Here is a 13,342-nt window from a genome sequence, read left to right as displayed (position 1 = left end):
CTGTTATTCTGGGAAATGAGAAGCAGGAACAAATAAATACCCAAGATTTTAAAAAAATCTGGGGATGCCACTGGCAAAATAAGTCTCTCCATGAATTCCCTGTTGGGTTAAATGGGATGGTAGCAATGGTAGGTGGAAATGCAAACCCACAAGGAGGAACAGCCAGAACTTTGTGCTACATCTCAACTCCAGACACTATAAACCTTTCTTTTTTTTTAAATAGTGTGAACATATTTCCCCAAATTCTTATGACTGGTCATCAGGGCCCTCAAACCCAACCCATTCTGGGATTTGACAAGTGACAGGAATTTTGAGAGTTAAACATTAAAAATTCAAAGACAGTTTTTTTATTTTTTAATAACTGCCTCCAGTTTTATCTACAAAATGGATTCTTAATGAAATATCTTAGGAGAAACAATAGTTTAATATTCCTTCTTGCCAGCAACCAACAAGCATTCCCATCAAGAAAAAAATCCTTTAGGAATCACTGTGTTACTCAGAAGCCTTTTGATTTGGCATAAGCAATAACTGAGAGAGACCCTGATGGTCTCATTCTGTGCAAAATCCTTCTCCATCACAGCTCTCATATGCACCAGTAAACACAAACCTGCAGGAGCAAACAGGACAACTTTAAACACCTGGATATTGTTTTTTGCTGAAAGAAGCTAAAAAAAAAGCCTTGTCAGGAGTGGAGTCTGTCAATCTTGATGATTTAAAGCCTTTAAAAAAGCTTTGCCATTATTTCGGGATACTGTAGCAGAGGTATATCTGCTCCAAAAGAAAATGTCAAAGGTTCTGCTGGTGCCCTATAAATCTGCACTGAAAAGCAATCAAAAAGGCAGGGAATGGGGGTGATGAGTGAAGTCAGAGCCTGGTCAAAGGTACAGAAAAACATCCAGCAGGAAGAAGGAAAACGCTCCAAGATGAGCAGGCAGAGTACAAAAGCCCCAAGTAAGGAATTCATCCCACAGCTGGAAGGTGGTGGCTGGCATTACCCCGAGTGAGCTCCCCTGGATGGGGAGTGCCTCACTGACAAAGCCATTCCTTGCATTTCCAGAGAAGGATGAGGGGGAAGGATGTCAGTCAAAAACCAGGCTGAACTTCAGGAAGTTCCCGATTCCCTTTCTGCCCTGAGCACAGCCCCCAGCACCAAGCTGCTGGTGCTGGCCAGAGCCCTCCCCTGGCACTGCAGATTGTGGAGCAGAGATCTCCTGTGTGACAATGTGACACTGATCCAGGCACACAAATAGCAGGGACTGACGGACCAGGCACAGGTTATGTGCCAGTGCATCGCTGGCACTCCCTGCAGGACACAGATCACCGGGACAGCTCCGTGCTCCAGAAGAATTCCCTGCAAGCGCCGGTGCCCTGAGCTGCCGGCAGGAACGAGAGGCTCCTGTTCAACTCGCATCTCTCTGGTGCACTTGAGCATGACCTGTTTGTTATTCCCTCCTTTCCGTGCCTTTCCCGTGCCAGCAGCTCTCTCCCTGGAAGCTGGAGTGGCTCCTGTGGGATCAGGGCTGTGTTCAGCCGCAGTGGCTGCTGTGCACATCGCACTTCCCAGCGCAGCCCTGCAGGATGATCCAATTCCTGCTCTGGAACTCCTCCAGACTGAGCAGGGCACAGCTCCGTGTGCCCCACTGCCGGAGCGGCTCCCTGCCGTGCCCAGCATCCCTCTCCCCGTGCCCAGCAGGCGGGAATGCTGCGGACACCGCAGGCAGCAGCGGCAGGAGCGCAGGGGAGGAGGAGGAGGAGGAGGTGCCACACCGGCTCCTGTCCCGCAGGGATGAGCACGGCCAGGGCTCCCACCAAGGGATGAGCCACTGCTTCTCCCTCGGGAACAGCCAAACCTTCCCGGGACACGGCAGGGGAGGGGACAGGCACCTGCTCTGTCCCCAGCACGGGCTGTACTTCCATGGATGTGAGGACAAGGGCTGCTTTGGGCACCCACACTCAACTTCCATCCCCAAAGGAGGATTTTTTCGCAGCCCCACCAATGAGACACAGCACCCAATATCTCCCCTCTCCCTGGAGGCACGGCTGATGTGCCTCCTCCCCAGGATCACTGCCCGGGGAAGCTGTGGCTGCCCCATCCCTGGAAACGTGCGAGGCCAGGTTTGACAGAGTGCAAGGTGGGGCAGGAAGGAGAAGAGCGCTGAGGTCCCTTCCAAGCCAGACCATTCTATGATTCCTGCATTCCTATGAAGTTCCCGTCCCCTGCACATCTCTTCCAGCAGGGAAGGGCAGAGTGGGCACAGAGCACCACAGGCACAGCCAGGGTTTGAGCTGGCTCCTGACAGACACATTTGTGGCTGTATCTCTGTCGAGCTGCCCTGACACAGCCCGTTCCCCACCTCCATCCCAAAACGTGCACAGAGCTGCGCAAGGCACGCTGCTGACATGCCCAGATTAGTGAAGGGACACGAATAAATGAGAGGAAAAACGTGCTGAGCCTTGGGGAGGAGGGGCTGCTCCTCCTGTCCGTGCAGCCTGGCCAGCTCCCTTGGATCTGCCGGCAGGGAAAGGGGAGAGCAGCAGGATGGGGCTCATTCCTCCCCCTGGCCGCACCCTCAGCCAGGCTCAGAGGACCAGCACCATGACAGCTCTGGGCACAGGCACAGAGGGACTTGCTCTAAGAGAAAGGAGTGAAACAAAATGAACAAAACCCCCCCAAATCTCTCAGCTCTCCAGAGACTGCAGCAGGACCCAGGCAGGCAGCAGCCACTTGGGAAAGCACTTTGCTGACTGCCTTCCTGAAATGCTGGGATGGGAGAAAGCTGCTTCAGCTCCCAGCTGCTGGCAAGCGGCTTTTTCTCCTTTCTTTATTTTTGCAAGTAATGCAGCAACTGCACTTGGGTGAAAAGGCAAAGGGAGGAATTATTTAGCAGCTGAAAGAAACGTGCAGCCATCAGGACTTTTGGGCTGCACTTCATTGAAATACATCAGTGCAGCTCCTCTGAAAGCCACGTTTGGTTTTATCCCTCTGCTCAGTTCTGGCCCCAAATTTCAGATTTAAAGGCACATGTATTTCTGTTTTAGATTGGTTTGAAAATGTTCAGCAAAACCTGCCTGAAAAGCTGTGATGCCTTTGGAGAGATCTCTTCACTGATCAGTTCTCAGCAAAACAACACTGCAGTGTTTGTATTTATTTGCACTGTTGTGGTTGTTACTCTGAGGATACAGCTGGGATTTCTTTACCTGTATGAGATCAGACCATCCAGAAGAAAGGCAGACAAGCTTTATGAATAATTACATGTTGTTGTGGAATGTAAAACATTCAATTCTGATACCAAAGAGATCTCATACATCTTTTATAAATTAAATTCTCACTTGTGAAGGAAGACACAAAATATCTGTGCAAAGCTACATGCCTTTGAAGGCATCTTCCCCCTCAGCGGGTACTGCTTGCATGCAGAGAACCTGAATAAGAAATCACAGGACAGAGCTTCCTCCTGCAGACAGCACAGAGTCTATGGAACCTGATGGGTTTGTGTGATGTATCCAGAGGCTGCTGACAGAAATTGTGGCTGTCCTGTCTCTGGAAGTGTCCAAGGCCAGGTTGGACGGGGCTCTGGGATGGTGGAAGATGTCCCTGCCCATGGAAGTGGATGGGCTTTAAGGTCCCTTACAACCCACACCAATCTGGGATTCTAAGAAAGCCAACAAAAAGGAAAGATTATATGTGGTATATCCAGTACAGAGTAGTGAAACTAAACATTTAGTAAGGTTCTTAAATATTCTAACAGACAAAGCATCTTCAGCATCAGCACTAACAGGACATCCAACGGCAAGTGTGAAGGCCTGAGCCAACTTCTCAAAACAACTTGTACAGATCCCCAGCAGTGTATGAATTTTGAATGCGCAAGGAGAAATATTGCAGTGCGTGACTCCTCTCCTCCCAGCCTCCCACTCAGGCTGGATGTTTACACTGCTCTATTAAAGGGAAATATCACTTAATGCATTCCTGGAATGAATCCGCTCCAGGCGGAACACGGGAGCTACTCAGCAATGCACTCCTGCACTTAATGCCACTCTGCTCCTTGGGGCAGCAAGAAAAACCAACAGACAGCTGTAATTGGCATGGAAAAATGGAGGGGGCAAAGTATAACTCATCTGTCTGTTTTTCCATCGGTCAATACCCCGTTCATTTTCCAATAAGAGATCGATAACAAGTGCAGAGCTCCAACACTCCTGGTTCATGGTGTGCAAAAACATCTTGAGAACATTTTAACCAGAACAAGCACCACAGTGAGGATAAAGCCGCTTATCTTACTTGTCAGAAACTTTGGAAATAAATACACTTGGAAGCAGTTTTGTCTCTTCCAACAGACAGTTCAGTGGCACATTTTAGTTCAAGTAACATTGCTTACAGAACAATGGCTGGCAGCTCGGTTGTGTCCCACACTGGAGAAACCTTCCTTGAATCCAGGGAGCTCGTGGGCAGCTGAGTACAGAACCAGAATGCAGAATCCCAGCCACCTCTGCTAGCGTGGTGTCCCCTGGACACTGATTTCCGTGGGATCTGTCACCCCTGGAGTGTGGCAGCGTTGTTCCTGAGGTTTATCACACAGCTCAGGAGGGAGCCCTCGCTGCTGGGAGGCCTCCCACGGCTGCCAGGGGCTGGGCCAAGCTGCCACTGGCTTTTTTAACTTGGTGAGATTTCCCAGTTATTGGCCATCATTGAAACATCCCTGCCCAAGGGTGATGCTGGGGCTTGTTTTGTCAGGACCTGATGAGCTCAGCACTAATTGTCCTGGAACATAAAATTTTATCACGGTATCTCATGACCTGTATATCACAGATTAAGTGGTGATTTGTCAGAACACATCATTTTCCCAAGCAAGAGAGAGACATTCTTCAGGGAATCCACCAACCACAGTGGGAATGGGGGTTAAAATATTGCCAAGAAATCGTGCATGGAAAGGAGTCTTTTATAAAGTAGCAGCACAGGGGAGTAACCATTAGAAACATGATTTTAATCTTGTTCTAAGAGATTAAAGGCTGTGCTGAAGTTTGAACTGTTAGGCCAGGGGTATTCAGGTTGTGCCTGGCTCTGTGAACAGGAAAAGGGACAGGGAGGATGCCTTGGCCACCTCAGCCTAGAGCCTGGCCCATGAGGGCTGAGGGCTTGTTTCTGGCCATAAAGGACATTGCTGCTGAAACTAAATCCTCCAGCCTCCTCCACACCGGGAGCACCTGGCACAGCACCCACAGCAACACTTCCCAAGGGAACAGGACATCCCTGCCCCTGCCATCACCGACTGTGATGCCACTCCAGCAAGGACACACGGCCCTGGGAGGAAGCAGAAAGCACAATGAGCTGAGCAGAGCCCATGTGCAGGGAAATGTCCCAGCACAGGGAAAATCCAAGGGAGGACTCACAGGGAAAATTTATTTGGTATAAGCAGAATTCTCTCAGAAGAGAAAGGCTTGTGAAGTTTTACATGAAGCATTAGCAGCTCATTCAAACACACCACCCCTCCAGTACTCAGCAGGATGATAGGGAGTGGTTTTTCCTCATGATTTCTGCCTTGTTGCTGTAATAAATCAAATCCCTGCCAGGCTGCATTCCCCATGCTGGTGAAGCAGCACAACCAAATAGCTCCATTTCTGTAACTTATGGATCCTTTGTCCTATGGGACTTTTTAGGGTAAGAAAACCCAAACAAAACAAAACAAACCAGAAGAGCAGCCCCTTGTCCTCCTCTCCCCTGCCCTGGTGAAAATTAAAACCCTCCTGAGGAGCAGAGCAGAGCCTGTGGCCACCACTGCCCTTTCTGAATCCTTTCCTCAGGACAAGGCTTTAGAGAGAAACAGAAAAAGCAGATTTACATCTTGTGTTGTGCATTCACAAATTCAGGCACAGCTCTCCATGGCTGGCTCTGGACACTGGAATATCCCCCAAATCAAAAATCCAGTTAACTTGATCAGTACCGTGGGGCAAAGCTGCTCACTGTGCTCCACACATTGCACCTGAACGGATATTTATGCTGAGATATGAAAAGAAGCAAAGAACATGGCAAAAGAAGACACTCCAGAGCTGAAACCAGTTCACTGCTGGCATGAAAACCAGTGACAAAGCACTGTGGAAAAATACAAAGCAGGAGCTGAGGAGAGGCTGCAAGCAAATCCTGACACCACCTGTGATCCCTACGGAACTCAGCACCCCGCCAGCTAAATGACATTTTGGAATTAATCACTGGATTCCAAATGACCATGAGCAGTTGTCCTGTTAGTAAAGCAATCTGCATTTGGGTAAAGTGCTGATTTGGAAAATCAGGCTCTCCTATCTTCATAAATGCATGCTCCAAGGGAAAACATCCAAGAGCTCAGGGTCTCCCAAGCAGAGCATGTTTTTGGGAGATAGGGAAGCAAGCCATGGCATCAACAAATCCTAGGTTAAGCTTCTTCCCTTGTTATTTATGATTTCTGTGATGTGCTCCTTCAGCACCAAGAGCCACACTCCTCCCTGCAATGCCCTTGAGCCCAGGGAGAGCTGCTTGCACTTCCCAGCAGATGCATTTCCTTAAGCACCGGGCAATTTGGAGAGCAATCTGCAACCCAGGAGCAGCACAGGGCTGAGAGGGCCCTGTGGCTTCGGCTGCACTCCTCAGCCAGCCAGGAGCTCAGCAGAAGGAATCCAAAACCAGGATAAAGCCACAGCTAACCACACACCTTGGTGCTCACTATGAACTCACAGTTTTAGCAACCACACCGTGTCCCATCAGCTGAGCTCTGACCTGCAGCTGGGACTGGAAACACAAAATTATCTATTTCTGTCACCTATTCCTCATTATGACTTGAAGTTTTTCTTTCCCCCCACCATTTAATTTCAATGTGTTTCTGGTATTCCAGTAGAAAAGAAGCACCTCTATGGAAACAGCAAGCAGCAATTTATAAAAATGACTTATGATTTTTACTGAGTGTTTTATTTGACTACTACACTATCAAATCACAATGTGGCATTTAACGAACAGAAGATCTGAGTCACACAGAAAACCATCCTCACAAGAGCACAGAGCAAGGCAAGCATAGCTAATGCTGTAGTAGTAGAACTTTGGATATTTTAGGAGGAAAATCTAAGCAAAACCACCCCAGCAAACCCCCAAACAAACCACCTTCCAGCCCTCTCAGGCAGCCCTTTCCACACAAGATAAATATCAGGCAGCTGATGATTCATTAGTCAAGGCAGTCTATTAGGGGCTAATAGAAACAAAACCAGATTTGCAACTGTCAAAAACACACAAAAGCTCTGACCATGTAAAAGCTAAATTGCAATGAGAATTCAGGAGACATAATGGGCAGAGGATGATCTCGTTTTGTCAGAAAATATTGATTATTGTCCCAGTCAAGGCAGAGTTTAGCACACATTTGAAACAAAAAATCCTACACAGAAATCCTACATAAACAAAATGCAATGAGAATTCAGGAGACATAATGGGCAGAGGATGATCTCGTTTTGTTGGAAAATATTGATTATTGTCCCAATCGAGGCAGAGTTTAGCACACATTTGAAACTAAAAATCCTACATAAACAAGCAGCAAGTAGGTAAGTGGTTAGGCAAAAAAATCCTTCATGCCTAGGTCCTATGTCACTGAGCCTTTTTGGATTCAACATGAGAAACTGCACTAATTGAAAGGGGCAAGTCAAGCCCAAAGAGAAGCAAGAGAAGGGTGTCCAACAAACCAAGAGCACTGCAAACACTTCTCCCAGCTCACATTGCTATCCATGGCAAAAATCCATCCTGGGAGGGTGGGAGGCCCTGGCACAGGGTGCCAGAGAAGCTGTGGCTGCCCAGTCCCTGGAAATGTTCAAAGCCAGGCTGGACAGGCCTTGGAGCAACCTGGGATACAGGAAGGTGTCCCTGCCTGCAAAAACCCATCAAGACACGTGAAAAAACACCAGATCTCAACTACCAACCTTCAGCTGGACAATCTCAGAAGTGCGCTGTGGACATGACAAACCCAATAACCACTGGCACCTTTCTAACCAAACCCTGAAGTCCAGGTTTTATCTGGCAGCTGGATAAAGCTTCTGCTTGCTCTCAGCTACCTGATGTACAAAGATGTTCTACAGAATGAACTGGGCGCTGCAAAACCCAGTACATGATCACTGAAGAGACAGCATGAAAAACACATTTAAATACACATTTTGATGGTTACTCAACCCACAACAACTGAGATGTACAGAGCAAGCAAAGCCCACCTTTCCTCCCCCTTTAGCAATCACAAGGCACTAGACACAAATCCAATCAATACTTGGATATGAACTTCCCTCCCAAGGTTTTTTTTCTATAATCACTTTTTCTGCTTGGGCAGCACACAAAGATCTTCTTGTCTCAGGTGCCATGAGAAAAGTACCCTGGCAGCAGAAGGAATGGCAGTTTGAGGAGCAATGCCACTGAAAGGGCAGGGGAGTACAGTGCCCTCACCACACTGTGCTGACCATTCACACACTGAACAGAACGTGTTTCCCATCACTATTTTTCCTAACAATTCTCAGCAATGCTCTCAAGAACTGTATGGAGTAACTGGAGACAAGCCCTCTTATAATGCAGCACCACACACAGTCCTGCTCATGGCAAAGTGGGACCATTAATAACCACAGGGCTGATCTCACTGGTGCTTAGTCCCTATAAACACCAAAGGACTTTCAGAATCTAAAACACTTTAGTGGGCATGAATCCCACCACAGGTGTTTGTCTGACTCTTGGTGACAGTCTGAAAGGCATGACCCTGGCTTCCACAGCCCCACAGCAAAGTCCTGCTTCCCTGGTGAACTGAGAGCCTGCTCTGTACCAGCAGCAGGAGGGACACTGTGGATGCAGGGATGGGAATTGCCACGGGAAGCCAGGCAGGGTTAGATGCAGGTCAAACAGCTAAAAGAGATTGAAGAGAGAAGGAGTTCCTATGGCTCAGGAGAGGAAGATATGCTGGGGAAAGAGCAAGTAAGTCAAAGCAGTAACTAAAAAAATCTGCTACAACAGGGATACACAGGGCAAGCAAAGCCACCTCTCCATCTCCTGAACGGGTCAGAGGCACCACGTGCAAATCCAGTCAATAGGAACTTCCCTCCAAAATCCCCGAGGGAAGAGGAAGGCATGAGAGAAATGTCTTTTCAAATGGCTGGGACAGGAGGGACAGAGGTGTCCTGCCTGGGAAGCACTGGATGACCAGGGGGAAAGGCACAGGGCTGGCACTGACAACTGGGGCTGTCACCGGCTCCGGGGGCTGTCACCAACTCCTGGGGCTGGCACTGAGCCCTCCCTCAAATCCCGGCCCCTCCCAGCACTGCCCTGCCCTCGCTGACCCCACAGCAGCTCCTCACTGACCCCACAGCAGCTCTCAATAATCCCACAGCAATCCCTCACTGACCCCACAGCAGCCCCTCGTTGACCCCACAGCAGCTCTTGCTGACCCCACAGCAGCCCCTCGCTGACCCCACAGCAATCCCTCAGTGAACCCACACTGGCTCCTTGTTCACCCCACAGCAGCCCCTCACTGACCCCACAGCAGCTCTGGCTGACCCCACAGCTGTCCCTCACTGACCCCACAGCTGTCCCTCACTGACCCCACAGCAGCTCTGGCTGACCCCACAGCTGTCCCCCCTGACCCCACAGCTGTCCCCCCTGACCCCACAGCAGTCCCCAGCCCTGCTCCCTGCAGAGCCAGCTGAGCGTCCCCGCCCCACTAAGCAGGGAAGCAGCCCAGATAGAGCCTCTCACGTGCTGAAACACCCCGAGAGGGAGGAAAGGTGTTTCACATGCTCAGGTGTTGCTCTGGAGGGATAAATAGAAGCAAAGGACCTAAAAGGGGCTGTTCTGACACTTCTGCAGGGGCACGACACTGACCCCAGCCAGGTTTTGTATGGACTCTCTGTCCCAGGGGAATTGCTGCTAACTCCTGTAGATACTTTTTAAATGAAATGCTGCCTTAATGGAAATGTCATTTTACAGAAGAAGTAAGTGATTTCTTATGGGAAGGTTTCATTGAAGTTTGTTTCTGAAAAAGGTGGAGTCTTTCCCAAAATCCAAGAGAAACTCTGGACTGGCTATGGAGCAGCATTCCAATCTTTCCCCACCACAGACACACGACAATGAGTTCCCAACTGTGAGAGGTAAACCAAAATTCATTTATTATTTGTTTATTTGTTATTTCCCTGCCTTAGACCCCTGTGCTAATGGGCTTTTATATCCTCTTGTGATCAAGAATGTGAAATACTTCCCTACAAGGCAAACAAGATTTAATTCCCAAAACGGTGACCCTGCTTAGAACTACCCAAAGAATTTTTAAAAAGGCCTAAAAATCAAAAAATCACAAGGCAGGACAACAAGCAAGGGAAAAATCATCAGTGGGAAGATGTTTCTCCCTAGAGTGATGCCCTCTCCATCTTTCTGTGCCCCAGACAAGGACACTTGTCCCTGCAGAACTTGTTCACTACCTGCACCTCCCCCTCTCCATCTTTCTGTGCCCCAGACAAGGACATTTGTCCCTGTTCACTTCCATATCCCTGAACTTCTTCCTAAATGTGGAAACAACTTCTTGTCTACAGTCAGGGGGAGTTTTCCTCAGCTTCAGCAGTGTAATTTTCCTCCTCCAAAAAGCCTCACACCAGCTACTGCATCATCTACTTCACGTTAATCATCACAGCTGGTAATGGACTGTAATACCATGCACACACTCATTTCTTTCTATATCCATCAATAAAAACTGTATTTTTGCTTGTTTTATATATATGTACACACACAAACACATTACGATAAGAGATGCTGCTGCACAAATCACGGCAATATCTGTTCACTGTTAAAATATGTTTGTTGCTGAGCAGTGCATCAGGAGAAATTCGGTACAGATTTAATAGCACCTTTCCAAAAGTGAGCATGTTCACTGGGGCTAAGTGCCACTCACTGCCCATTCACTGCTTTACTGCAGGCTGCATTCTGCTCGCAGGGCTGGATGGGTTTCACGAGGGCAAATGCCCACTTCAGGCAGACGTTCCCGTGCCAGTGACTCATGTGGCTGTGGTTTATTCCGCGCTGCAATTAGCAGAGCCCTCCCTCCCTGCTCCAGGGGAGGAAGCAGGATCCAAGGCCGGGCTGCTCCAGCTCTCCAGCTGCAGGATGAGCCTTCCAGGTCCTACAGCAGCACAGTGCAGTTATTTGCTCTGCACCGCAGGGAGTCGGAATTCCACCACAATTCCTCTTGCACCGTCTCAGTCCTCTCCCTTGCTCCTCTCCGGCCATGAAGTGGCACTCATGTGACCCATCCCCACTACCTGTTTGCCAGGATATTGTCTCAGCAGGCATTCCCAATCCCTGAGTCAGGAGCTAAAATAATAAGGTTTAATGTTTTAAGCGAGTGGTTCAGGAGCATAAAGCAAACAGGCACTCGGGGAATTTTAACTGCTTTGTGCCTGAGCCTTTGGGGCTTATGGCTTCCAGTTTTTCCACACAACTGAGGGATCCATTGCTCTTAAGGTTTGGGGTGTTTTTATTAAGAAAAGGGAGGTTCTCACATATTCCTGTGATTCTGGAAATTAGGTCTATCAAAAGCATTCTCTGTTACAGAGAGGCTGTAAAATTAAAAAGCTGTAAAACTGCATTGTCATAAACTGCTTAAGAGAGTATTGAGGAATCTGGAAATGATTTCTTCATCCCAGTCCTTCCACGTGGACATCCAAAGACCAAGTTCCTCTCATCCATAAACACAACTCTTCCAGCACAAATCCTAACCCAGGTGCTTGTGCAACAGGTAGCTCTGCTGCCATTAAAGCTGCTTTTCCCAAATAATGTTTTTGGATGGGATCACCGGGGTTTACTGAAATATGAGCTAAACCACAAGAAATTCCACCTTGCCATGAGAAAGAACTTCTTTCCATGGAAGGTGGCCAAGCACTGGAACTCTGTCCAAGGAGGGTGTGGGGTCTCCAGAGACATTCCAGACCCACCTGGATGCATTCCTGTGTCACCAACTCCAGGTGACCCTGCCTTGGTAGGGGGTTGGACTGGTGATCTCCAGAGGTCCCTTCCAGTCCCCTGGGATTCTGGGAATGCAGGAAGCTGAGCATCTCAGAAGCACCTTTAAATCCAGCAAGCATTTACCTGCATTCTCTGATGAACTTTTATAAATGACACATTTCTTCTGCACCAACCACTATCCAGCAACTCAGTTTCCTCAGCCCTGATACTGCACTTTTAAGTTGTCTTCTTAAGAGCATAGTTAGACTTTGCTGAAAGACATTAAACCAGCAGAAGACAGACTCGGGATGGAGAACAGCTCCCAGGGACTCACAATCTGCCCGGTTTACAGAAACATCCAGCTAGATCCCAAATCACATCCTTGAAGGAACCAACACACTTGGCCTGGCAGCTTGTGAGCAGCAGCAGCGAGAGAGAGCCACAGGAAGAGTTAACACACACACACACACACACCCCAAAAGGGCAGGAATTTCTAAATTAACCCAAAGCATTTCCACATCTCTGGAATTGTCCAAGGCCAGGCTGGACAGGGCTTGGAGCAACCTGGGATGGTGGAAGGTCTCCCTGCCTGTGAGATGAGCTTTAAACCCTTCCAACCCAAAGCATTCCAGGCTTCTCAGCAGAGTTTTGAAATTATTCAAATACCCACTTCAGAAGGATTCCAATACACAGTATTTCCTCTCAACATGGTGCACTGCATTAATGACAATTTTGCCCAGTTGCTGTTCCTCTCTCCCTGAAATAAAGGGATGTTAAAACAAGTGAGGTACCACTTAAGAGGGATCGCACTTCCCGACCAACACTGACACAGGCAGCAAAAAATTCCTCGCCGAAGCCCTCCAGGACCCATCCATTCTCCTGAGGACACCACATCATACCACACGTACGTCTGCATTGACGTACCCTCTACATTCTGTTGTTACCCATGTATTTTACGAGCTGTCCACGCCGCCTTATGTAACGGGTCCCTGTTTAACATGGAGCAGCGTGTCCAGGGCCGCGGCCACCCCGGGCTGCCCACAGACACCGCTCGGACCCCGGCGGGGAGCGCTCCCAACCGCGGCGTCCGGCCGCGCCGCCGGGGCCCCGCGCTGCCGCGGGGATGCCGGGGAGGGACAATCCCCCGGGAACCGCAGCAGCCCGTCCCGGCACCTCCGGGGCGGGCGGCACAGGGTCACCCCCGGCAGCACGGACACCCAGCCCGCCCGCGCGGCACTCACCGCCTCCGAGTCTTCAAACCCATGCAGGTACAAGTTGTCGTACATGGAGAGCCGGTGCGGGGCCGGAGGCCGGGGAGCGCGGCGGCGGAGCGCGGTGAGGCGGCGGGGCCGAGCTCCCTGAGCGCTGCGGCGGCGCCGCCTCCCG

At 49.4% G+C, this 13,342-nt stretch overlaps 1 protein-coding gene across 5 annotated transcripts in view; it reads right to left on the bottom strand.

Annotated features, from left to right (window-relative positions):
* Nucleotides 1-13,342, bottom strand: part of CACNB4 (calcium voltage-gated channel auxiliary subunit beta 4) — a 75,895-nt gene that overhangs the window by 33,849 nt on the left and 28,704 nt on the right. Inside the window, exon 1 of one of the 5 annotated variants that reach the window (XM_039698618.1) lies at nucleotides 13,198-13,329. The exons of the other annotated variants lie outside the window; for them this stretch is intronic. Coding sequence (XP_039554552.1) covers nucleotides 13,198-13,242 — 45 coding nt within the window. The 5' untranslated portion in view covers nucleotides 13,243-13,329. Of the gene's footprint in view, nucleotides 1-13,197; nucleotides 13,330-13,342 lie in introns of those variants that run through there. 5 annotated transcript variants of the gene reach the window in all.

This window comes from Passer montanus, unplaced genomic scaffold (genome assembly GCF_014805655.1).
Source record: "Passer montanus isolate IOZ18808 unplaced genomic scaffold, ASM1480565v1 scaffold128, whole genome shotgun sequence".
In the NCBI taxonomy this organism is placed as follows: domain Eukaryota; kingdom Metazoa; phylum Chordata; class Aves; order Passeriformes; family Passeridae; genus Passer; species Passer montanus.
The sequence above is the reverse complement of the archived record's forward strand: the minus strand, read 5'-3'. Positions and strand labels throughout refer to the sequence as shown.